We start from the raw sequence: 27,297 nt of genomic DNA, 5'->3' as shown, positions 1-27,297 counted from the left end.
GCAAGTCGTTCCACTCTGCCATTTCTAATTAGACTGCCTTTTTTTCAGGCCTCGGCAGCCTACAAAACAATTTCAGTGATTCATCGGAAAACTAAAGGACTGAGCATGCTCCTCACCAGCTGAGTGTAGGCTGGAAAAACTGTGGGATATGACGTGAAAACATAAATTGGTTGGAACTGAGCGGGCATGACTGGGCTCTGTGTTTGTTCAGAAATGCTGCAGGCACAATTTGGGGATTAGCTGTTGCCTTGGAGGGAGATTCTTCTGTGCACACAGCGAGGAACACACAAAGAACGACAGGAACAAAAAAAAAAAAGAAACATCAGCCCGGAATAGTGCTCTAAACCCCATGTTAACGTGGGTCTTTCATTCTGGCGGAATGTTTTAATCGCTCTTCTGTGATCTTGTTCCTCTTGACAAGTCTCATATTTGAAGTTGACTCAGCCTGCTTGAGGTTGAGTCACACCCGTGCACGTGTCGTCTCCCGGGTTTTCGGTAACTGAACCGAGCAGGAAGACCCCTAAGGGGGGGGGGGGGGGGGGGGGTGTAATTATGTATTGGTAATCCCCCCTCCTCAAGCACACACATGCACACACACACACACACAACCCTTGTAGTAAGTTCTTCATTTCATGGCAGTGGTATGTTTGCTGGGAGGGATAGAACACGAAAGGCGTAAAATGCTCGGAGAAGCGATGCAAATTGCCAGCCTACCCGGCGTACCCGCACATCCTATCTCTGAGTATGTCCAGTTGTGCTCATCCACATGGGTAAGGATCCCTCCGGATCAATACAGGCAGTCTTTGTGGCTCATCATAGAAATGGTCAGCCTCCTACACGTTTATTTAAGGTTGTGTTAAAGCTTTATGAGTAAAGCCCTTTGGATTGCCCAGTTCAATTCACAGGATTTAACACCTTTGCCACACAAAAGTCACAAAACTTTTTGTCACCAAACACACAAGAGGTTGACCATCTTGAATATGATCAGGTTGAAGATCTGGAAGCCTGTCGCTGGCAAATCTTTAGACCTTTAAAAGAACATTCACATCAGGTGCTATTTATACTATATCCAAGCAATTACCAAAGTGTAGCTCAACCAGTTTTTCTATAAGCATAAAATTGTCCACACCTGTGTCCACGTCTTGTCCATTTGTCATCAGTAACATAATAACATAAATACATAAAGTCCTTATTCTGCGAATCCCTTTCCACTGAATGCCATCATAAACTTTTGACCTTGTGAAGGGGAAGGACGCATAAAACAGAATTGAGGAACGTGCATCTAAGGAATGTTATAAATGGGAACAAATGGATCCCAAATGGTCTTCCCACAGGCTGCGCTCACTACTTCTCTGCTTTAACCCAGTTTGGTCAGTGGAAAGTACTTAAAGATGGATCGCTACCTCCTTGCTTTACATTTTTCACTCGTCCGGGATGGCTTTTTCTCTGAGCCCTAATAATAGAAAGAGGAACTGAATTCTGTTTCACAATATCTGGCTAAATATACATCATGTCCCCTGGAGATGGAAATATATCATGAGAAGGTGGGAGTCTGAAGGTCTCTGAACAGATTTTGCGCACTGCACAGGAGAACTGCAATCGAAAAGGCACATATCCAGTGCTCAACAAACTAGCATGTTGCTAACATTCACAGTGATTTAAAAAACAAATACAAATGGAGAAATCACACTAACCAGAGAAGCTGCAAGGCTGCAGCCTGCATAAGAATGGGAAGTCAAAATCCAGAAAGGCTACATGACCAGCTCTATATGACTGGGCTTTGGCACACCAACCTCTGTTAGCCTAATCTAACTCAGTGGCACAGTGTGGGGAGAATTTGGGGTAAATGTCAGGTTCTGAGCAGTGCAGACAATGCTCCACTGAGATAAAGGATAGCTCATCCATCTGCTTCCTGGCCTCAAGCTCTTGTTTCCCATGAAGTGGGGGTGTTGGGGGGGTGGGGGTTGGGGGGGGGGGGGGGTTGAGTAGCTTCGGGGCCTAGGGTGATCTGTCAGCATTGCCCTGTTTTTTTGACCTCCAGCTCCCCCATTTCTCTAATGGACGCACTTAGCTCTGTGATTCTTTGAATCTAGACTATTTATTTGATCTGACTATTGTATCCATAGCCCTTGTTTGTATCTTGATATAATGATTGTTGGGCAGAGTGGAGGCAGAAGCTCTTCCACAGTTTAGGGAGACTGTTTTTTTTTTTCGTTGAAGAATTAGGCTATGATTTGGTGTTTTGATGAATTGCCATCTCAGCTCCAATGATAAGGGAAACACGTTAAATGGGCAGCCTTCCTGCCACATAATTGTGCTTTCCACAGGCTATCCACATCGGTGTGTGTGTGTGTGTGTGTGTGTGTGTGTGTGTGTGTGTGTGTGTGTGTGTGCGTGTGTGTGTGTGTGTGTGCGCAAGTGTGTTTGCCTGCATGTGCGCATGAATTTGCACATGTGCATGCGTGCATACATGTGTGTGCACATGCATGCATGTGAGCATGGATATGTGGGCTTGCAGAATGTGTGCATGTGTAGAGTTGGAGATTGATCACTTTGCAAAATTTCCTGGTTACTAGAGCATCCTGGACAGATACTACAAGCAGCTGCACTGCTACTCTTCCCACTGACAACAATAGATGAGCTAAAAAAATCTAAGAAATTCCATGCTCTACAGGGAGGATACAAACTGCACACCCTGTGCATATAGAGGAAAGCAAATTCTTCATGAATTATGAAAGGCCAGGGAATGGCGTACTCGTACTCAATGTAGTGTAGCGAAATCTCAAAAGGGCAATATGGGTAAAATGTGATCCTGCGGTTTAGATTTTCATCAGCAGACGTGCAGCCTGTTCCGAAGCCACACCTGCCTGGCCACCGCGGACTGCATGCGCTCACACTGCTGATGCCTGCACGCACCCCTGAACAAGGACACTTTCGAAGAGGCAAAAATCACCTCTCAGCTGGAGTGCCCTAAAAAGAGATGGGCTGAGGGATGGAAGAGGAGGTATCGGCAGACAATAACTACCAAGGTGTCACATTGTTTCACTGCGAGATGGTGCCACTTTGCAGGCGACAGTCAAAGGTGTCAGAACAAATAGGAAGGGAGTCCAAAATCTGAGAATTAGGCAAGAAAAAAACCAGCAGAGGTCTGAGGCTGAATACCACAGAAAGGACAACATGTGACTTCTCCAAGGGCTTTCTGGTTGAGACAAAGCCAAAGCAAACTGGGTCCTAGCAGGAAAGAGGAGTTTGTACCTGGATTACGTGGGTATCAAGCTTCCTCTTGACCACTTATGAACATCCAAGTCACTGGATCCATCCATATGAAGAGTAATACACGCTCATGAAAGAAGCATGAATTCAAACAATATTTGAACATCAAATACAATATCTGTCAATTATCTGTCACTTTCATATACATTATCTTATGTATGTCCTTTTTTTCTTGTTTTTTATATCCCAGGGGAATGTTTACCAAATTAATCACACTGATCAGTGGAACTGTCAAGTAATCAGAAGCAAAGGAAATATGTAAAAATGTAGATGAGTCTAATTTGTATTATAATGTAGGTTTTTTTTTCTCTGTCGAGCATGACTGTGAAATTGAGCTTGTGAGGGGCTTGTGCATTTTTAATCGCGTTTTTGCACAAAGTGCTGTAAAAGAGGTAATCTGTATGAGAGGATCGTGAGGCGTGTTCGGCTGCTGGAGCTGGGGGGCTGGGGCAATCTCCAGCTCTCCGCACTAATAGGGCAGTGACCTGAAAGAGAACTCTTTCAATTGGATATTGTCTTCTGCTGAAAATATCTCAATGCGCTTGATAAAGTGGCTCACGGGTGTGAAAGGGCAATGCAGCCGCGACGTTCAGATGTGCAAGGGATCGTGCAACTGTGGCGCTCAGTGTCTGCCACAACCTGTGTGAAATGCACCTACAACTTTGCCAGACACACACACACACACACACACACACACACATACCCACAAACACACCATTGGCTCCACGCACCTGTTCTTCTTAAGTGAGACAAATTGCATGCTTTTTTCGGGGATGGAAAAAGCTGAGAAGGGACTTGGTCCAAACCCCGCTCCCACATCGCTCCATGCCAGTATGACGCCCACTTTCCTTCTTACTCCACCGTGCAGCCCTCAGGATGAGATGCCACACAGTCACATGGAACCAAGCTGCAAATTCCGTGACCGATGACAAACAGCCTTCTTCTTCAACTATGGATGCATTTTTGTTTTTTATTGACAACTTGTAACATAGTCAGATAACTGGATACAAAATAACAGAAAGAATACAGACACACACAGACTTGCATGCATGCATGTACACACACACAAACTCATTTGTGCGCACATGCAATCATGCTCCTTGTGCTTAAGCTGTCATAAAAAAAAAAACCTTGCTTGTTTTGTTTTTCCGAAAAATGCATTATCGGTATTTTAGAGAGAGACACAATCCAAAACATGCAAAAGCTTCATCTTCAAAGCAAACTGAAATAATAAGAATGATGCCTACAACAGCCCTGACACGCAACCCCTTCACCGAAAAAATAAATCCTTTCCATCCCTCTGTCATTCACTTTTTTCCCATGAGTTAACTCCCTTGACCACTACTGTGGCCTGAATAATTAAAAGGCTGCGGATTGTTTATTTTTTTGAATCGGCTTTAGCATAACTGCTGATGCAAACGCTTCCCCCAAAAGCACCTCACTTCTTTGTGTGTTCATTCCCCACCTGACTTGCTTCGCATTACAACTAAAGCAGGAAGTCAGTGAATTTCGTGGCTTGCATGTAAAATGCCGATATTGATGTGGACCACCGGTCATCTGCTACAGAAGTTTTACTAGCACTTAAAAGCACCGATAAAACAGATGTAACATGCGCGATGACATCACAACTGTAAACAGAAGAAAAAACATTGTGGCTGTCTGGATCTTTACCACAGGGAAGCAGAGAGATATAAAAGACAGTCAGATCCTTCTCTTGGAATGATAAATGGCATTGAGTGGATAAAACTGAACTACAGGGGCTGCATCTCAGCAGAAAGACTAGCAGCCTGGCTGGCAGCAAGGGTTTGCAACTTGCTAATGAACCGTTGAGTAGAATGATACAACCATTGTTGGTTGATTGTTAAGTTTTACAACAATGATCTACCCGTAACATGATGAATCACACCAACAGAATGATGAAAACAGGTGATAAATCTTTTTTTGTCGATTTCTGCTTCATAGCCAAAGCTTATCTGCACTTCGGTAGGCCGTTGGACCTCCACAAGCGGGTCTCAAGAAACAATCTGCCGCAAAGTGATAACACCGCATATGAGAATATCACCAACAGCTCATTTGCACTCAATCTATAAATGCTATCTCGTCTGAGCTCCTAAATACAAACACTATTGCACGCTAGAAAAGAGCTAGCTTGCTTCCCAAGATGCGGGGGGTGGGGGGGGGGGTTGTTTGCCACACATAGCAAATCACGTGACTCGCTGCACGATTATCTGCGAAGCCTTTGGGTGAACTCTACTTGCGCACTGGCTTTCTCCAGGCAGAAGTCAGATTTGTGAGCGCAGCAATTGCTGGTGGAGGTAGGAGACTGAACCGAGGACTGAGGAAATTACATCAGCACTGAGGCTTACTACTGTAGTGGCTGAGAGCCTGCCCGCAGAACAAGTAATAAACGACTGAAAATGAGTGCGTGCTTGTTCATACTCTCTCACACTAGAATGGAAACAGTATCATTGTAATTCACTGCATATCCACTGCTCATTGTATCACTGAGATGGATGGCAACTAATCAGGAGCTGGTCAAATAGCAGGCTGTGTCGGTATATTTATTTTCCTCTCTATTCATTCTTTGGGGGTTTTCATTCTTCACTGTTGAAAATATGAAATTATAGAAACAAAATTAATTGAGCTAATAGACTGGAGTGACCAGCTCAAGTCCCTGAGGGCCAGTGTATACTGGCTTCTGTTTTAGACACCCACATCACCTGTTGTTCCCGTGACATAAAAGGTAACTGAAAGGTCATTCTTAATTATATGTGGTATGTGGACCTCCCCAGACAGGCTTTGGCCACCACAGGTATAGACTGTATGGATAATATATTGATTTGACCCTGAACTTAATTTCATAGGAATGACAGTGACAGGCTTACGTGGGAATGTGTGCAAAGTACATACTGAACCCCCAACACATATATCACCCTGTTTATACACACTGTATAGCCAAAAGAATATGCAGACATGAGCATATAACCAAATCAGGCTTACTTCTGCTTTATCAACAAATGAAGGAGAAAAGTTAATTAAACGAAGCTGACCAAGCAAAGCTGAGATGCCGTTCGGCCAGCTGTATCACATCCCGTTGCCTGGTGTAGCTGCGGATCGGAGATGACGGTGATCACGTGGTCGCAGTGACCCTGCTGATGAGAGCAAGGCCGAACCTCAAAAGCGACGCACCGCAGGGTCAGAGGTCACGCCGGCGAGCACGGCGCGAGCTGTGGCAGAATGAAAATGAGTAAAACAACACGGGAGAGATCCGAAGTGCAGCAAGTAGCACCGGCGGCGATTAACCCACTTTCATTTGTCACTCCACCTAATCCGGTTGGTTTAGCCATTATCGAGCTCGCGGAGAGGGCAGGTGGGAGATTACCACTGTGCCATGTGCTGCACAAGACAATATGTTGTCAATTCCCAATGTTGCCCCAGCGACGAGCGCAAAACAAGGAAACAGCTCGTGCGCATCACAGCCACTGCAGCATGCTGGGAATAGATCATCTTCATCTTTCTCATGATTACCGCAGATTCAGTGAGTATCTACTCCACTGACAGTCGAGTGATTTCCAACAGCCACTGCGGAGTTACTTCAGTGCAAGGGTTGCGATTTCCTGTTTAAGAACACATTTCCGTTAGCCATCAGCCATTAATGTTGGGCATTGTTGTAGCCGCCTTAGTGCATAAAACGACTGCGCACTGGGATATTCCGGCAGACAATGCTTCTTTTTTTGCAGTCTGACATCCTGGGGCCACTAGCGTGTCACCCAGCAGAGCCGTCTTCTGTTCTTAGCCGTGTGCTATGGGGAGTCTCTGTGAGGCACGCGGCACTCTCCAGCCCCCCCTGGCAAAGCACCGCTAGCAGCCGATGGCTCAGTCTGTCTGTGTCCCCAGCAGGCCTGGCACCATCATCTGAGCTCCAGCCTCCCTGTCCTCACACACCCCACACCGTTGTCCCGCCACTGTGTGCAAGAGAGTGTGAGTATGTGAGTGAAAGTGCATGCTTGCATGGGTGGGTGTGTGTGTATACTGTAGATAGGAGCCAAGGTTCAAGGACAAGGGCAAGGTCAGCTCAAAATGAGCCATTCCAAAGTCTCCTTCAATAGTCTGCAATGCTTCACATACTCGGTTTATTCCACCATAAAATAATTTGCTCCCTGGCACTCATCACAATTCTGTGAAAATGAGAAGAGCTGAAATGGAGAGTGCTTTTTTTTTCCCTCATTCGCTCCCTGCTGACTCCTGTCCTGGGACAGCGGTACTGACCCACAAAAGGGCGCATTGCGTGCCATGCTCAGGGCTCCTCTTGTTTGGCCGATGCTCCTATTACCGGGGGCAGGACGATTCAGCCGTGACAGCCTAAAACTGCTGTCTCACTTTCTCAATGACTCTGATATGTACTGAACAGGAAGAAAATGCACTGTCGATACATCATTGGCTGAACCTAATTGCACAAGACAGCATCTTAGGAAAAAAAATATATAAAGCCAATATTGACACCTTCCTAGAAACCTGGGCTCCATTTTGTTTGAGAGCTGTTGCCCATACATCCTACTTAATATCCTTAATACTGCGCCCATCTGTCTTGCATATTTGAACATGTCTGTGTGCATACGTGTACATGCATAAGTATATGCATGTTCATGTCTGATACACAAAAAGTGACTGATTAGTTTGTCTGCTACATGGTGTTCAATTCCGATTTCTGTTCAATTCAATTGCTTTGGTGGTTCTAATTCCACCTGACAGGCTTCTCAGTCAGGTGTGCGCAAAGTGTAATTATCGAATATATTGACAAAAACAGCTTGCCAGTTTAGCTAAGGAGGCACTGATGTGTTCGAGATTTTTATGGAGCGCAGATGCAGACTGACAGCCGGGGTAACACCTGGGCCCAGAGCTTGCCTCTTGTCTTTGTAGTAGGACCTGAGTGTGATTAAGGACCCAGATGATGGCTGATGCTTCTACAGGCTCGGTGCGAATATCAGCTCGCCTCACGAACAGTGAATCACTCAACAATTTTGATACTCGTCCTTGATGATGCATTATAATAGTTTTGTTTTTTTTTTTTTTTCCCCGCGTGGAGACATGCTCTCGATCACAATGACGGACAAATGTCACGTACATACCCGTGGTTGACTCGGAATAATGGCATTCTGCAGACGTGAAAGCAGTGAGGAATCTTCAAATGAAATCCTGCACGGGGATTTGGATGCAGGCTTCATTTCACAGCTGAAACGCCACGTGTTTTTTCTGATGCTATTGATCAAAGGCCACTCAAGTCTGGGAGATGAGAGAAGCAGGGAACCAGAAAGACACGGGCGGACACAAAGACACAGGAGGATGCAAACGGCGCGAGATTGACGCAGTGCAGTCAGAGAGGGAGAGAGAGAGAGGGTCGAGACCACGCGGTGAGGTACAGAGAAACAAACGCAAAGGTCTTCAGGCCGAGAAGACACCCTGAAGGAGAGAAAAGTCTCAGCAAAGACAAAAAAAAAAAAAACAAAAGTAGAACTTTTTTTAAAGAATTGTAAGAACTACTTGGGAAAAAAAAAGCTTAGTTCAGCAGATCTGAGCCTTATCGTCTTCCCTCCCCAAGGAGGCGCAGGTATAATTCTGGACAAAGCAGCACAACCTCAGCTGTGCAACCTCAGCACGCGGTGCAGGGATCTTATCAAGATGCTGTCTTTGACTGGTTGTGATTAGTGACATTTTCCAACACTCAATTTATTTTTCAAAAGCCCCCCTCTTCCAATCAAGCATCAAGATAATGGAAGACATATGAGGACGAAAAGAACAAATGAGTGACTTTGAGAGTTTGCATCTGTATGCTCTGTGTTTCTAAAACATGCATAGAGCACTACTTCTCTGAAAATCCTGTACAGTTTCGGTTTCTGTGATGTATGGTGGTATATTTGGCTTCCCTTGTCTCGTCAGGTTGCACAAGTTAACTTGTGGTAGGGCTTGAATAGTGTTATGCTCACTCACTGGTCTGACGCTGTTGCTCATTCAACTTGGATGGATACACTTCTGTTCTTTTGTGCTGGAAGTCGCTTTGAATAGGAGTTTCTGCTAAATGAATGTAATGGAACAATTACCCCACCTTCTATGTACATCACATGAGAGTACTGATACCACATAGTTATGTATAACTTGATTAAAATAGCACCAGTGAGGGCTGTTTTTCTCACAAGCCCTCCACTAGATATCTTCCAAAATGGAAAGATTACTCATCTCAGATCACAATGTCCATGAGCTAAAAAGAAAAAAAAAAAAATCACTTCATGCTCCATCCCCAATTGAAAAGTCGAGAGTGCTTGGGAGTGCTTCATCAATAAACATGATACTCTGATAATGGGTCACACTACCTGTGATGACACTAATCCTCACACTTGCTGTCACAGTCTGGAGACGCATGACGAGGGAGAGCCACCGAGTTTGGACTCGCTTTGCGATTATGACAGCATCCATTACTAATTAGCCATGACAACCCTCCCTCGAGCTGGGCCGATAAGTGGCCGCCCGTAACTACTGGAAGACATGTTGGTAATTATTGCGCTTCCAGTGCGAGCGAGAGAGCGGTGGGTGCTGTAAGACGGCAGTGTTTTTCGCTGCCTCCCGATGGGTCATTTTTCAGATGGCTTGCTTTAATTAAAACACAATGTCACTGTTAAACTACTTGTTAACACTTTGGCAATCGCAAACGGCTGCAAATTGGCAGTGCGACAGCGGGGGATTGTTCTTCTCGCGAATGTGACACTGTCTTTCATATCATTTACACACTCCTTTATATATATATATATATATATATATATATATATATATATATATATGAATGTATATGGCCATATTCTGCCAGGCATGGTACCAGATCAAATGAGTTTGATCTCATACCCAAATGACGTCACTATTCGAAATGAACAATGAATGAATGATCGCAATTTAGTGGTAGCAATGGGCTTGATGGGGAGCAGCATTACTGCATGAGCTCTCGTCAAAAGGCAATCTGTGAGACCTGTGTGAGAGACAAGAATACCGCAGTCTTCACTGATGATCTGAAAAGCAGGGAGCCGGGGAGCTCGGAGAGACTCGGAGAGAAAGATGTCTGCGCTTTTAGATCAAGGATCAGAGAGAGACCTCTGTGAGATCAGCACATTTGTCGGGGGGGGGGGCTCTTTGAAGCTTCAAAAGGAGTTGTGATGCTTGATGGAGGCCTGGGTGCAGTACCCCAAGCATAATTAATCTGCTAAAGTATGGATTCACTCGGAAACACTAATGTTCCTGTCCTAAACAACAGCCGCCTCTTACGGAGAACACATTGCCATTTATGCCGTTAGCCTTAACGGTATGTGTTTTAATGTGCACAGCAAGGAAGTGTATTACTTTGCTGGTATTGGATTATACCTTTGAAATTAAAAAAATGGAACATCAAAGCTCAGAAACAGATGATGTGACAATTACTCAACGATGACATCTACGTTCATCTTGCTTATGAAGCAAGGAATCTACGTTTGTAGATTCCTTGCTTCATAAGTAATTTGTTTAATGGTAGGAAACAGACATGTGGCTTTTCCCACCAATGTCACACCACAATCTTTTCAGTGTGTAGCAGGTCCTAGCTTCCTGCAGTCTGTAAGTGGGCACGCCTCAGAATGTGAAATACAGCACATAGAGATGATAGCTGGTTGACAGAGTTATGCATCTTCCATCATTTTTACGGACCATATAACATACCTTACAGAACATCATACATATTTATTCCTTGGTCAAATCCCATCCCTGATGAGACAGTCTGTAGTTCTTGTCAAAGATGTTTGATGGATATTTGAGAGGCCATGACTTCATACTTACAGAAAATAGTATGACCCATAACCTCAAGACCCATTAGTTTAGAAGGACAGACTAAACGGGTTGTCAACAGCATCACAGAAATTTTTTTGGTCTTGTTAATATTTACTAATATTGCTTTTCCCACATGGATCACATTGTTTAGCTTTTATATTAACCCTTAAGGCGTCTGCATGTCTACTGAAAAATTTCAGGTTGACTATAGTGATCAGAAGCACAAAAGACACACCCCACCAGGGAATCTGAGCTTTTGTTTACCAATCAAATTTGTCAGCCCTCCGCTACATTGGTACCCCGTCACTTTATAACCCCCAAAAGCAGCAGTGAAAAAGGGGGGGCCTCCCTGTACCCCAGCAGTACAAAGAAATTAAGAATTTAAACAAAGAGAACAGAGAATTTAGCACACCGAGGCTCATCATTTTGCCTGTAGTCTAGGCTCAAGAGCATAAAAGTCCACAACAGCCACCATGTTTTATTGAAGGCTTGGTGTTATTCACAAATTTCATTTATTTTTATGGAAGCTGCAGCCTAAGCATACTCTTCATGTGGTCATATTGTTACGTGAGAGAAGTCTGCAATCAGATTTAGATACAGTATACTCCTTAATCAGGTCAAATGCTTAGAAATAGGTGGGTATACAACTCGAAAGAAGCTTATGAATGTAAACACGTCGGGACCTGAAAGCTTGGTTTCAAGCAAGAATGAGAAGATTTGAGAGATTTGACACATGGTCAGTACGGATGCATGAGTTAGGACATTGAGACAATATGAACACAAGTATATCACCTCTGATCTATTGCTTCTGGAGTTCATCAAGTCTGTGGCCATTATGAGAGAAGGATGTTTCTCCTAGCGATACTTACCTGCTCAGCACACCTTTTCCCATCAGGTAACTTAACTCTGGTTTTTAATAAAACTTTTTTATGTATGCCCAGTTTCTCTACTGCATCAGTTAGGCTTTCTGTGGGAGGCCACGGATTAATATTGAAAGAGAAGCAAGGGAGTGAGCTTTATGACCTAATTCCAGTGTTGGACAAGGAGCTACTTTCAGGCCACGCCAGGTTCTCTGAACTCACCATGTCACCATATTCTTCATTGTTCCCCTATCTGATTCAAGGTTAATCATCATTATTTTGGCTCCAGAGAGCAATAAGAATAAATGCATGGTCCATGCTGAGTTAATGTTTTTCACAATGGTAACTTTTATCAGCTATGGACATTTGCTTATTCATTCAAAGTCAAGCTTATGGACAAAAGACCAAGGCAATGCCATCTAAAATACACTGGCAACCTAGGGTGCTAAATATGCACTGCTCACCATGTTCCCTCTTTTTCAATGAAATTTTGATTCATTACCTCAGACACAGCCACTGTATCAAGTAAAGACCTGCATCAGTGTGTCATTGATATTTCTCTCAGTTCTCAGTGGTGAGGCATCATTAACTGTTAGACGGTCATTGTTCTCAATCTGTGGGTTGACCAGCCCTGGCACACATTGTCCTGGAAGCTCAGGGATCTGACCAGGAGAAAGTGACCCTATAGAAGTGTCTGTAGACAGGGAGGAGACTGAAATACCCCCTGACAAGCTGACAGCTCCTTCTCAAATGAAAGTAGTAAACCAAAAAGTCAAGCATCTGAAATGATCTACCTATCTCCCTGTCTCAGAGGTAAATAAACAGATGCCGGTGCAGGTAACCTCATGGCCACTCTCTCATCCTCTCTGATCAAGGTGCTTTAATGTGACACCCTCCCTCACAGAGACTCTTACCTCAATGTCACCCCAGACAGAGACTATTAACATGACGTCATCCTCAACAATGACTCTTGTGATGTTATCTCTTACAAAGTTTTACGGTGATGTCCTCCCTGTCAGCAAATCTTTTTGTGATATCAAAGTCAGATGTCCCAAGGCATCTTTCAATCTGTTATTGTGATGTCATCTCTAATGGAGGCTGTCATGGTGGCATCCTCTGTAACGAAGACTCTTATTGGGGAATGGTCCCTATTCTCAGCTGTTTCATTATCAAACTGATGCATAAGAATCCAGCCTGTCAAGGTCATGTTCATGTTTGGTCCACCAGCTAAAATCTCATACTAAATACAACAAATCAAATAAAAACAATCCGTAAAATTATGTTAAACTGACCATTAGGGTTGATATTGATAATTACAGCTGCCATTAACCCAGAGAGAAAAAGCACAATAAATTATGGAAACAATAAATTTTCCAGCCATACATACCTACGGACAGGGAACACTCTCGCACACTCTCATGTGAATCCCTTTTTTTCACTATACTTATATAGTAAAGAACGTGTACATATACATATATATATATATATATATATATATATATATATATATATATATATATATATATATATATATATATATATATATATGCGTGACCCAAGCCATATGAAAAATATATGAAGGATGAAGGCAACTGACTTGAGTCATTGCTCTGTTCTCGAGGCCTGGCACTTGGGCCATTCTCAGGTGGCTGGGCCAGGTGTAATAGACTGAAGTTAAATGGCTTTTTAGTGAAAGGGACCCAAGACACAGATAGTGGGCACTGTCAACTGGCAAGAGGAAATGAAATTGCTTCCCACGTGACAGGTCTCGCCTCAGGGCTTCACGTCCGAAACAAATGCATATAAATAAGTCTTTCAACTGGAAGCCTTGAAAGAAGCCTGCATATCCGTCATGGTTAAATACATGTTAGGGCAGATGGTTCAAATTAGAAAGGCCTGTGCATGTATATTTTACAAAAGAAGTGATGCATTTATCCAAACATAAACATAGAGAAGTTTGTTAGATTGGAACTCGGGGCTGAACTTCCATACAGAGACTCGTTGCAATGGGTGAGCTTTTGTTTGATGGCTATATGAGGGCACACAGATCCAGGTTCAGTTCCAGCTTCGGCTAAATCTCAGCTCATTTATCTTTTGATGAATGCTGCAAGCCTTTGTGAATATTCCCTTTATGTAGAATGACAGGCATGTCTGTCACTGAATGAGAACAGACACACTCAACTGGACGAGACTGCAAAGCAGTTTATAATTTCTCCCAATTTTGGAGGCACAGTATCTTTTCTGATCAAGTAAAAGATCTGTAATCATTCTTAATGACTAATTTGGAAAGTTGTAGTACACCACAAACAGGAATCTCTCTCTAAATTAATAAAGAATTGCAAGAAATAGAGTGGCATTTTATTAACTGGTCTTTAATAGAAATGGTGAAAAACATGGCGTAAAAAACATATACATGTAAAGACTGTCCTCGTGATGAAGGAATCGTCAGAATATAATGATGATCTTTTGACCTTTAAATCCCATTCTCACGGACATCAGATACATACAGTAGAAAACAGCCTGAAAACGCATGAGCCTAATGCAGATTAATGTAAACTGCTTATTCCCCAGTGAAGTGCGCAATCAGACAAAATTAAAGGACGCATTCTGCATTCATTTTCATTACACAGCAAGTCCATTTGCCCAAAAGTGCTTAGCCTTTCTGCCCAGCGTCCAACTCTCTGCATCCTCTGCTTCCATTTAAGCAGTACAACACGCAGTCTGAGATACAAACATGGTTTACAAGGCTGTAGCCATTAAGCATTACATCTCTTACAAGGTCTATATATCTTCCATGGATTAGCTAATTCTATTTAGCACTTGCTACAATTGAGCAACCTGCCTAACCTGGGCAAGCCTATTACGTTTTATTGTTGGTCATTACATAGCACTTATAGCCATTAGCTCCATCAGCATAGAGCATACTGTCATTTCAAGTTCAGACAGAGCAAGTAAGAGGTGCAGACTAATAATGACTAGAAACCTCTCCAGTCAAACGAGGTCAGGCCTAACTCTTTCCATGTCATTAGTTCCAAAAATCAACCTGTTCCAACAGCAAGACAAAAAAAAAATCCCCCCAAAAGATCATAGCCATAAACACCGATAACAGGATTTCAGAGCGCTTTCCATCTCAAGCAGTTACTGTGACGTCTTCATTATCCGTTACTGAGCCACGGGATCGTTTTTGAGGGTTTTTAATTAAGCCCAACTCACATGGACTCAGACCGGTCACGTTGCGCTACTATGTGAGAACATTGGAGAGCTTCAAGTGCCACTTAAATATAAAATAAGAAAGCTGAAATGCTTGGGGTCTTTGGGGGAGGGGGGGGGGACCTCTCTAACAGAATGATGGGAACGCTTCCTCTTGACTTTTGAATTGGGTTATGAAAGTCCACCTCGTGATGGCGACATCCATTTACAGGGACAAATAACCACTCTGCTGTCAGAAAGAAATCATGAAGAGATTTTAACCTTAAACACTCCCCACTGGCCCTCATCACAATCAATCACACACTAGTAAAATCACCGGTCATTACAGTAAGCCATCCAGCCACAGCAGAACTTTCATATCCAAGCAGAGAAACAGCTTTAGATAACATTAAGGAAGAGAATCGTTTGAAGATTTAAGGCTCTCTATTTCATTCGACAGATGGTAAACAATGGATGAGGCCTCAACATGATTTCCTTTCCTTTATGATCAGCCCTCAGCCATTATGATCTGATGCCAAGAATACTGCCACAGTCTAGTACTGCCATTTAAGAGAAACATGAACTCTGTCAGAAAATGAGTATCTGGAAATCTATGACAGTGTATAAGCAGAATTTATGTCAGCAAGTGAGGCCATTCAATGTGCTACTGCTGTCTTCAGAGAACTCACTGCTTGTGGTCCTCAAACAACAACAAAAGTGGTCAAACCAAGTGTTTTCTAATGAAACGTTCCAGTCTTATCTAGAAATCCCTGGATAAGCTGTCTCCTTCACAGCAACAGAACAGATCAGACAGCAAAGCCTCAGTATAAAGTAAAGAATTTAAAAAAGAATAATAAATTAACACTCTTGAACTGTTTGAACATTACGCATGTCTCTGCTATTCCGTGACTCAACTGTGTTATCTTTCCAAATACTGGGCGACATTCATCACATTAACAAAAAAATGGGAACAATCTCAATTACACATTTAAAGGAAACATCTACTGCCATGCCATTACAATTCTAGGTGCCAGTTAGTTCCAAACCACTAATGTAAATGTGATCCATTTTTATCAACACAGTAAAAAAAAAAAAAAAAAGATATTTCAGTAAAGAAGAAAATGTCTGGAAGAACAGCGCAGTGTGGTGTCTTACTTTAAATTGGTCTGTAAGAAATGAAACCTGTGCATTCCGTGTTTCTTCTTTGCAGATCAATAGGTTTTTGACCTCGGCTTATACCAGTAATGATGTTCATGTGTTTTTAGAATAAAATAAAAAAAAACTGTTTTTCTTCTTCCAGGGTAGAACATTTTGTTCTCTTGGGATCATGTTGGCATATCCTTTAACAAGCCTCTTTTTTGACAAAAACTGCACAGAATAACTCATTACAGAGGCCTTGGACAAAAGCAGTTTATTCACTAATCAATGAGTGCGAAAAGACTTTTTTCAATATTGGGGGGGTGTTCTTAGTTGTTGCACCTTGGAAGAAGGAAGGATGGAAAGCAAGAAAGAAAAAAAAAGAATATTCCTTGTAGACCACATACATATGACTGGATACATACAACCTTCTATACATTCTACACAGGATAATCAGCTTCAGCACAAAATTGAATTTGTTATTCTTGTTTATTTTATCTCCTGTGAGTCACTCGAACCCCAAACAGCCAGAGAGCATGACCTTCCCTCCAACTTCACCGAGTCTGCCTCTCCAAATAGCAAGTTGTTAATGTCAGAACACACACACACACACATACAAACGCATGAGAAGGCCTGACCAAAGGATTTACATAGCCCAGCATCATATCCGACCTTTGCTCTCTGCTAAAGGCTTCAGGAGTGCACCATGATAGAGAGGCCCTTTCAAAAAAAAAAAAAAAGAAGACATTCACACCTGACAGGCAAATAAACTCACACAACGCAGCAAACCAGTGGATGAGCCCATAACACAGCCCCCACCCCAAGGCTTTTGTTCAGGAGGCAACACAACTGTCTACCTCGACATCTCACTGGTTATAATGAGTTTACATTGTTTGAGGCAAAGTGTGTGTGTGCGCGTGCGCGCGCGCGCGCGTGTGTGTGTGTGTGTGTGAGGTGGTGATGGGTGGTGGGGGGGGGGGGGGGGGTTTTGGCATGCGGTACAGCGCACAGGAAATAGCACTGCATAGCTGCAGAGCAGACGCAGATGGAAATGCTGCTTGTTTGGCAGGGTCATTAGCAAGTCTCCATGTCACTATCATGTCTGCCGGACCCCCCCCCTGAAGAAACACAGTGAGGAAGTAAACAGTGTGATTATCAAAGGGGAGCACAGCGAAAGCCGAAGGGAAGCACGCTCCTCTGATTGTAATCTTAAGAGAGGGCCGAGCTGAGCTCAGATCAAAGAGAATCTGCTGAAAGGTGGGCAACGCTCCTGGACCAGAGGACGTGACTACAAAACCACCTTGTGATCCGCCGTAAATGTAACTGTGAGCCCGCGAGTCTCTGGCAGGCTTCATCCGGCAAGATACAGAGAAAATGCAGATCATCATCAAAACATTCCCCTGGTTATACATTACACAGTGCCCATTGGGAGAGTCATTATCACTGAGCGCTGTATTCTCTAGGTGGTTGCAGACAGTAAAACAGTCCTTTGATATTTGCTTGGTTGAGTTTTATCGATGAATCTACCTCTTGCGTCAAAGTGATGGAAAATACCTAGTAGGTCTCCAGTGATCACTACCCAGAAAGGACAAACAGAAACCACAGCTAGCAATCCCTGTGTTTACTGCTAACTCGGCTTTGTGGATTACCATAAAACGGTAATAGTTTCTGAGCATATTTGTTGAAAGCATTAAGGGGTAAAAACCGTTATCTAAAACAATAACCCAGGTGCCTCATTTAGCGGTACAGGCATCGAAGCGCACGGCTTCTGCCCTTATTAGGAGATTAAACATGCAGATGTATAAATGAGGCCAACTTCAGGCATTACACAGAGGTTATGGAACATATTCTGTCCAATGCCAGCAACGAATGCCCACATTGCTTTGGGGAGTTGCATGACATCACTGTCAGTGCACAGCAACATGCACACTCGCGGCTGTCACACGTTGAGGTAAGTGTTTAATCCAGATTAATGCATGCAAGGTGTGTGCAGGGCACCGCACTGATGATCACTGGGCTCCCTCTCTGAACTACCCATGCAAACCATGCAAATAAATATGGAATCATACAAGATATATTCAAAAAAGGCCAACCAGGCACATTCTAGATTTTGTTGCCATTTCAGGTAAAACCAATAGCACCACTTAGTATTATCTTTTGTATTATCTGCCCCTACAGATTTTCAAACGTGTACAGTAACTTCAAATGAAGGCCCATTGAAATAAGCATGAAAATACGCCTCATGAAAGCAGCTGAAAGTGATCATTTCCTCCTGTTCAGAAAATTGGTACTTATAGTAACTATATTTTCATATCAATATGCAAAATTAATAGCAGTTATTATGGTTATATGGTTATATGCACATGTGTGCATCAGATGCAATTGCTTATATACAAACCATGAAGAAACCAGAGATGCAAATTTGATGGTCATGATTTGTGCAGTTTGATAGACAATACAGGACCCAAAGCAGATCATCTTATTCAGTACAATGTATCACAATTCCATACATAAAGGTAAATTATATATTTAGAAAAATTCAAGATATACAAATGTTTGCATCACAGAAGGTTGATTCTGTACTTGAAAAGGCTTGGAAGGCCATAGCAAAGGTTCTAAAGAATTACAGATAATTCCCAATGTGTATAGTGTATACCCTCACTAAAAGCTTCTCTCGTGATTTATTTGTGTTGCTTTTTTTCCCCATACAATTGATATAGTCATCAAGCACACAGATTCGCCCTGGGCCTTACTGGTAGTTGATATTCCGACTATCCATATTCAGTGATAGAAAACAAAAAATAAACTGAAAGTAAAACAAAATTTTCAAAGCAGTATGTAAAATTATGTAAATGTACATATTTGGCAGACTCATCTTTCAACACATGCAAGGGGTCGAAACAATGTTAATGTGTTTTTAAGACAGTTTTTGATCAAAAGTCATAATTAGAAAACTACTGTTTTTAAGTGTAATTCTACATAATCATCACTAGGGGATGCTCTTGCATGAGGCAAAACTTTTCCTCAGACACTTAGCTACTTTATAACGCATATGAACTACAGCATACAGCGCTACATATGTTTCTGCAACTGTTATGTTTCCAGGCTGTCAGTTATTGTGAACACCTACACTGACTCAAAATCACTGTCATTAAATGTCTACAATAGCTGTCTTCCATTTTAAGCCCTGCTAGTCCCTATCTTGAAGAATGCACTTCCATTATGAACCGGATTTAGGAAGAAGCGTCGTACCTTATATTCGGTTTCGTGTATTAACGTTCTCATCACTTGGAATGGCAAACGAAAACGCACAGAAAAATGAACAATGCATGAAAAACGTACTGTATGCATATGCCGTGCGTCTATTTACATGAACATGATCGTGTGTGCATGCGTGCATGTGTGTGTGTTTGTGTGTGTGTGCGCGCGCGCGTGCGTGTGTGGCGTTTTGGTCTCAAAATTTAATTAAGGCCGATGTACGCAGTAAAATGAATTAGCTACTACAATAAGGGCTATTTTCCGATGAGTGATTTTTCAAGGAGACGAACCCACAGTCTCCCACCAGCCATAATCGGGCGAATTAACAATACAATATCAGTACAGATAATACGTGAAAAAGCGGGAGGGGATGGACCTCATTGGCATTGCATTTTGTACCAAGGTGCGTAGAACATTTGAACAGGGCTACCTCTCGGGAAAATGCCGAAAGGAATAGATTTGGGCACCAGGGCTATATTCACAGATCATCATAAAAGGATAATGATTGAGCACTTACCATATTGACTTCAGATACCATGTCTATGCTGGCTATGTCTATATTCATACCAACTCCAACCGGGGTACCTGCAAACCGACAAAATGGTTCGCAACGTGATCCGACAAGAACTTGTTTATTCCTTCAAATATGTCTTTTTACCGTCTAACCTACATTTCAGATCTTTTCAGAACAATCGCTAAGGAATTGCATATTAGCCGTTAGCTATAAACTCATCAACAGCTAGGTAATGCCTATATACATCGGGTGCCCAACGTGACATTACAAATACAATCGATGATGTGCACAATACCTCCCAATCTTCACTAAATCATAAAAAGATTCGGATTATATGTCAGTAACCGCCATCACAAGGTACGGGTTCACGTGTAGCTCTTTTCATTTCAGATCGTATTGATGACGATGAGCATTGAAAGCATCCATAAACTGTAAAGGGCATTTACTACCTGAGTACAAAGCTCACCCTGTACTTAAGGTGCAAACAGTAAATGCCAGACGAAATTATGATGCAGGTGGATGTTAAACCGTTATGATCTCTGAGCAGTTAAAGTTGCATTTAACAATAACCCAATCACAAGTTTAATAATCCACCTCCGTTAATCGTTTTGCTATAAACAGGTCATCCTTGATCATTTGAGACATGTGAAATGAACACTGTCCGTTTATCGGGAATCTGGCCCGATTGATACATTTACCTAAGCGATTGGGAGGTATGTGCGCTTAACTTTAACATGAGCCCGGCTATTTATCAATGCACACAATTAGCACAAAACACTGAACACGTTAAATGGCTGACAATATTGAATTGAATTAGAATCCATATTAAATCATTTTAATTACCTCCAAAATCTGGCCTCAAGCGAATGTCATATCCTTTCAACAGTCTATCCACAGTTTCTTTTACCAGTGACATATTGCTAGGGTCATTGACACTGAGGAAGGAAAGAGGTACATTCTTAGATGCAGAGGTCTCTATATGAAATATTCAAGTATTTAAGATAGTGTATACAGTCATACAAAGTAAGAGACGTCTAATCCGACGACTTACCTTTGCGCACACACCACAGCCACAATTAATGGAAAGGTCCAAATCCCAAAGTAGCTCCTTTTCCTAATTCTCAACATCGCCATAGTTTTGATATGATTTTGGATTTCAGTGAAGACAGACGAGATCCAACTTATTCTGGCCAGTGCAGTAATTCCAATGTGGAGCGCATGCGCATACTCTACCACAACATCAAGGAGCAGCGGCTGCTGATGCTGGTGGTAGAGCAATTTCTCTGGCAGAGAAAAAATTTAAAGGGGAAAGCGAAGAATAAAACAAGTCAGTCAGAGGCGTTGAAAATACCGAGATAAAAAGATCGTCGGAACCCAGCTCATACTCTTTCAATGTATGAGTTTAGATATTTACTTTTTATAAAAATGGAAGAATTCCTATTGTTTTTATAATGTTATTTAGAACTTAACATCACCAGTTGTAGCATGTGTAGTTCATTCCCCTATAACTGGTATTGCTCGTGTTCCACTTAGTAAGCGGTTGTAAAAGAAAGAACTGTTCATTAAATTCGCGACGATCTGGGGTATTAATTTTAACTTTTAGAACTGTACTAAGAAAATATAAATGATATTAACCTAGATTGACACCAATGAATAATTCTGTCTATTCAAAGTCTATGCAGAGGTAAAGCTGTTATAATGGACAGCTAAGATTCAATCAGAAGGATAAATATTTAATACGATTATTATTGAAATGACTATTTAAAGACAATAATTCAGAACACCTTGCCTATTGTGGCCATCCCACAAAGGTTATACCACTCAGTTATGGAGGGGAAACAATCCCAGAGTGAGCGAGCGTGTGAGTGCGTGTGTGAATGCAAGCGCGTGTGTGTGCGTGCGTGCGTCCGCGTGTGTACGAAGGGGTACAAAGTAGAGGACTATAATTAGTGATGCACTGAGACAGATAATTGCTGCATATGTCAGCTGCACCCTTTGAAAAACAAACCATAACGCTAAGAAACGCGATATGAATTTACATCCCCATTTTAAGTCTCACAGTGGCCTATATGTAACGTCTTTTTTCTATTAAGTCATCACGCTAAAGAGAACAAAACGTAAAGGACATTTGGTTTCAGTTTATTAATAAAAATGACGTAATCTATATGCTTCGCATGATGTATGGTTGGATGATATAATTAAGCAAGGAATTACTGATATTTAAAAGTTGCTTTCCATTGGTAAAGTCCTAGCTGTACTCAAATAAAATGTAATACCATAGGCCTATCTTCATATCGTTACGGTCACTGTTGGCAGAGCTTGGTGATCAGAATACTTGCTACAGAGCTCTTAACGGTAGTTGACGTATTTAAGTAGTGAAATGCATCCTTATTTAACGTAGCCTATTTGATAAACTGCACGCAAGGGGGTACTTTTGGACACTGAAAACAACAACCATATCAAATTGTAAGGGAAATACCATACTTCGGGGGCAGCGTTGAACACGCGCGCTCACCTGGAGGCACGCAAAAAATTCTGGACACAATTCTTACGTTACACCATTCTACATGACTTCTCCGATTTCTCCGAGTTGCGAGATGGAGAAAAAAATAAGACTGATAACTAAGGACTGGAAAATCCGCAGTTTTTCCCAAAGTGCTCTACACTAGGTGTCCCCTTAACCCGTTCTGCAAATCCTAATAACATTACCAATTAATGGACGAAGCAACGGAACAGCCTCGTGCTGCTGGAGGAGTACAGACTGACGTATTGAATAGTCGGAGAGAGCGCGATTACATGAGTGTGATCACACATAGGCGTGCAGGTGACCGCCGTCCTACATTACGGGACACGCGGGCTGCGTTTTACTCTGTCACTCAGAAGAGATGCCATGTTCGTGTTTAATTGGAATACTCATGACCGTCCACGGTTTTCCCGTTGGCTCAGAGAAGGGGGCGATAGGAACAGAGAGAGACGCAGCATAGAGATGAGGGAATGGGGAGCGGACAGACTCTGAGATGACATGGTAGATTTATGGATGGATTTTTTCGAGTCGAGTTGAACAAGATTAAAAAAGTCTGATTAGTTTTGGTAATTATTTCCTTTGTTGTAAATGCACACACACACACACACACACACACATATATATATATATATATATATATATATATATATATATATATATATATATATATATATTGTAATTTTGTTGTTTGTATGTTTTGGAACTGTGCAGTCGAACCATTCGTGCGCATCATTCTGTCAAGAAAGGGGTGTTAAAGGGCATTCGCATGGGATATTGAATTAAAATGTATGTAGTTTACCATGTAATTGCATTTCTACAGACTTTTTTTCAAACGCACTTAAAAGAATGCTTAGATAATGCTTAGATAAAAGAATAACCTTTGATAAAATCTGTTACTGCTTTGTTCAAAAAAGCTAAGTAGTAATAAACGTTACTTTTTCTGCTGTCAGCCAGAAGGGGTGGGATCTAATCGAGGGAAAGCTCCACCCTTTGACTGTTCAGATTGAACAAAAGAATACAGGTTGGCCTACACAAAACTTTCTGGCAAGCTAACTAAAGTAGCCTCCAATGACATTACTTGCTGCCTAGCCAAGCATTAATAGATACTAAATTGTGACAGCAGGCGTGCCATCCATCAAGTTATAGGTTGGCAGGGCATACCCAAGGCCTGTAGAGCACAGAGTTAGGGACTTACAGGGGTTTCCAACAGAAATAACCATAGTAACCCTGAGGTCTGAGTTATTACAATCATTTACGTCTGTCCCATCTAACTTCCTTAAAGTTCACAGAAAATGTGGATACAATCTCATTTTCTGTAGCCAAGTGCAAGTCACTTTCCGTACAGAGCAGCAAATAGATGGTTGCCATCTTGGGTGTGGATAAAAGCTGTCTATCTAAGCTCATAACCAAAAGACACCAATACAAAAACAAAAATACTATATCAAAATATAACCTAAACAGACAGCAGAGCATTTCTAAAATGCATTCCTTTTTGTGAAATATTTACAATTTAGCAGCAGAATTGCCTTGTGTGTCAGCTTTCTTTGGAATCATGCTTTTTCAGTTTGTGTAAACACGTTCCCTACCTAAGAAGACTGTCAAGCATTCATCAATGCCAAGTTGGCATACAATTTGCTTCTTAACAAGCTAGCTAGCAAGCTAGATTGCAAGTCTTGCAGGTCCACATACCTGCCACTTAGTGGATGTGGAGGTGTGAATTTCGTAGCAGGATGGAGCAACACAGGGTAGTAATATTAGTACAAAACTCAGAGCAGCATTTTAATACTAGGAAGACATTCAGTGAATGCAAGTACCTACACTGAAGATGGAGAATGCTTGTGTGACTTTGAACCCTGGAAGTGTATATCAATGCTGTCTACAAAAAAACAAACCCTTTAAGAGAAACTAATATTAATATTACCAATGTATGTCACTCTGAATAAAAGTCTGCTAAATGACAGTAACATAATTATCATTCCTTTTTATTTTAGTATTAAGATAAAAAGCAATCTCATTTTTTTTTGTCATGTAGTCAGAGTAGAAGGGGATGCATCATCTGTAAATGGGCTCTCTACACTACATTACATTTCATTACATTCATTTAGCAGATGCTCTTATCCAGAGTGACTTTCAGCACAAGAAAAATACACAGTATGTATCTAGTTCATTTTAGCTAGTTAACAAAATCAAACATTTCATCAAAATGTACCGATCTGACACTTCAGAAACTAGACACACGTAGCTGACCAATTTAAGAGTAAAAATATCTAAGACCTGTAGTAACCAGACACAAACAAGAAGGGTTAGCTAACTACAGCAATATCCTCATTGTTGATGATTTCTGAATATTTTCATTCTGATTAGAAAAAACATTGGTATTCGCCCTAAGAAACGCTGTCTGTGACTAAATGCAATTATAATAGAATGTTTGAATGGGAAGTAAAATTAAAAAAAAAAAATCTAATTCGGAAAAAAAGAGACAAAGTAAAAACAAGCCTGCAACTGTAAAGAAACATCAGATTGAGAAAATGAGCTACAGCCATAATGCTAGTGGTCATATGTTTTCCTGTTTCTTCTCGCTGAGTTTTTAGGACAAGCTAGTCAAAGAGTATCCCTCAGACCCTTGTCCGTCACTATGTTTAGCAGCCTAAATAGCAATCCACATAGCAATGGCTGCAGACAATTTCTTAGATGTAGTTTGATTCATAGGCATGTGGCAGTTCCCACATTGTAAGATTACTCTGAAACTGTCTGAGTCACTAGCACTTTGACTATTAATGTTAGAATGTTTAGCTTGTAAGTGTAACTCAGACTTGATTTGAACTCAAATTCCATTTGACTACAGATTACTTGGCCATCTGGAAAGTTTTTAATAACTAAAAGAGCAGTTCAAAATTCCAGTTCCATTTTTTTCTCCATCACAAGCTGTGTAGGCAGCATATAGCCAGCAATCCTCAATGATTGATTTTTTAATCAACTATGAGTGTGCAACAGGGTCAAAATGACTCATTTTCATTAATCATGCTAATAATAGTCACATGCTATGCATTTGAAATGAATTGCATGTATTAACATGTTAACGTTAATTGCCTTATATGTATATGAATATGTCAGAAGAACCGGATTCTAATCAAACCAATGGCATGACGTGTTTGATATGTTTTGACAAGACAAATGACAAGTTTCTCTTGAAACTGTCTCGTAAATCCATCTCCAACCACCTGTTTCAGGAGGATTGGTGGCATCTCCTTTGATAGAGGTTCAGACTTATGGTAATTGAGCTGAGCTTCTCACTGGGGATTCTCTGGTTTGATTCAGTTCTGACCTTTAAATTCCCCATAGTGTGAATGGGGTATTAAGTAATACAATATTCACCCCCAGAAAACATTCATTGTTAGAGTCACAAGTTCATGGGACTGTCAGCAACAATGCACTGTAAATGGTCAACAGTGCTGAATCATTATTGCTATTTTGTGTGGTTTATATTTATATATTTACATTTACACACACACACACACGCACACACACACACACACACACACACACACACACACACACATAATGAATGCAGATGCTTCCACACAGATCCACACAGGTGTACTGCATGGTACAATTAAGCAATTAACATCCAATCATGCTCTGTGGAATGTATGAAAATGCTGAGCAGGCCCAGCTGATCTCGATTTTGGATCAAGATGACAAGAGGAAAAAATCTAAGTGACTTTGAAAGAGGGTTCATTGTTAGGACACGGATGGCAGGAGCTTCAGTCACAAAGACTGCTCAACTGGCTAGTGTTTCAATAGAAACAGTGACTAAAGTGGCGTCTGCATTTAGATCTATGAGAAAGACATCAGTAAATAGGGTTGGGAATTGCGTTCGACAGCGCACATTCGATGACTGTGATGCTCGTGCATTAGTGCGAGCCAACATTTTTTTGTGATGCACCCTTAATAATGCTCTTACTCTGGAAAGACATGGATAAAAAGATTTGCGAAAGATTTTCCAATGATATGAGATAAACAAATATCATAAGAATAATCACCAAAATGAATATATCAAGCTTTTTTACTAATTTGCATACAATGGGAATATAAATTCACGATTAGTGTTATTTAATACTGTAAATAAGTTACTGAAAGTTTACTGTGACAGGAGCCCTGTACCTCACTACTTCCTTTGTGAAAAAACCTCACAACAAACAGTATGCACATAATACCTTGCCTGTTTTGGGATTGCTTTATAGTGAAGTACTTCTTCATGACATGCACATTTCATTTAAGCCACACAAGTCAAAAACTTCTGAGTGAGGGTGCTTTGACCATGAGTGAGTTGTATATGCCAATTCAACCTTATCCTTTCGATCAAAATGGCATGTCATAATATTTGCCGGGTGTTATATTTTTTTGTTATGTAACCTGGACCCGCTTACTGATATCCAGCACATTGCTGCTCCCCAGTCTGGAATGTGTGCACAGAAGACCTGTGTACACAGATAGGGTAATTTAGCTCATCAGCCGCCATGACATTGAGCCTCTCTCTGTTAGCAAAAAAACTAAATAAACAGCCCTTTCATGACTGTATCCAAAATCCTGTGTAATATTGCATTAAACAATTTTAATCCCAACAGGAACAACTGTGTGACCTAAAATATGTCTGTATTTTTTCAGTCATCAATCATTAATTAGTTTCCACATAGAAA

The 27,297-nt window shown here is 41.5% G+C and overlaps 1 protein-coding gene across 2 annotated transcripts in view; it reads right to left on the bottom strand.

Moving 5' to 3' along the window:
• Positions 1-21,356, bottom strand: part of LOC118773986 (gamma-aminobutyric acid receptor subunit beta-2) — a 53,075-nt gene extending 31,719 nt beyond the window's left edge. For both annotated transcript variants that reach the window (XM_036523069.1, XM_036523070.1), the window contains exons 1-3: positions 21,125-21,356; positions 20,917-21,008; positions 20,077-20,144 (exon numbers count right to left, since the gene is read on the bottom strand). In XM_036523069.1, the coding sequence (XP_036378962.1) occupies positions 20,077-20,144; positions 20,917-21,008; positions 21,125-21,207 (243 nt within the window). In that variant the 5' untranslated portion in view covers positions 21,208-21,356. The remainder of the gene's footprint in view (positions 1-20,076; positions 20,145-20,916; positions 21,009-21,124) is intronic.
• Between the last annotated feature and the right edge of the window lie 5,941 nt (positions 21,357-27,297).

Source organism: Megalops cyprinoides, chromosome 3 (genome assembly GCF_013368585.1).
Source record: "Megalops cyprinoides isolate fMegCyp1 chromosome 3, fMegCyp1.pri, whole genome shotgun sequence".
Lineage (NCBI taxonomy): Eukaryota > Metazoa > Chordata > Actinopteri > Elopiformes > Megalopidae > Megalops > Megalops cyprinoides.
This window is presented reverse-complemented; position numbering and strand designations above follow the sequence as displayed.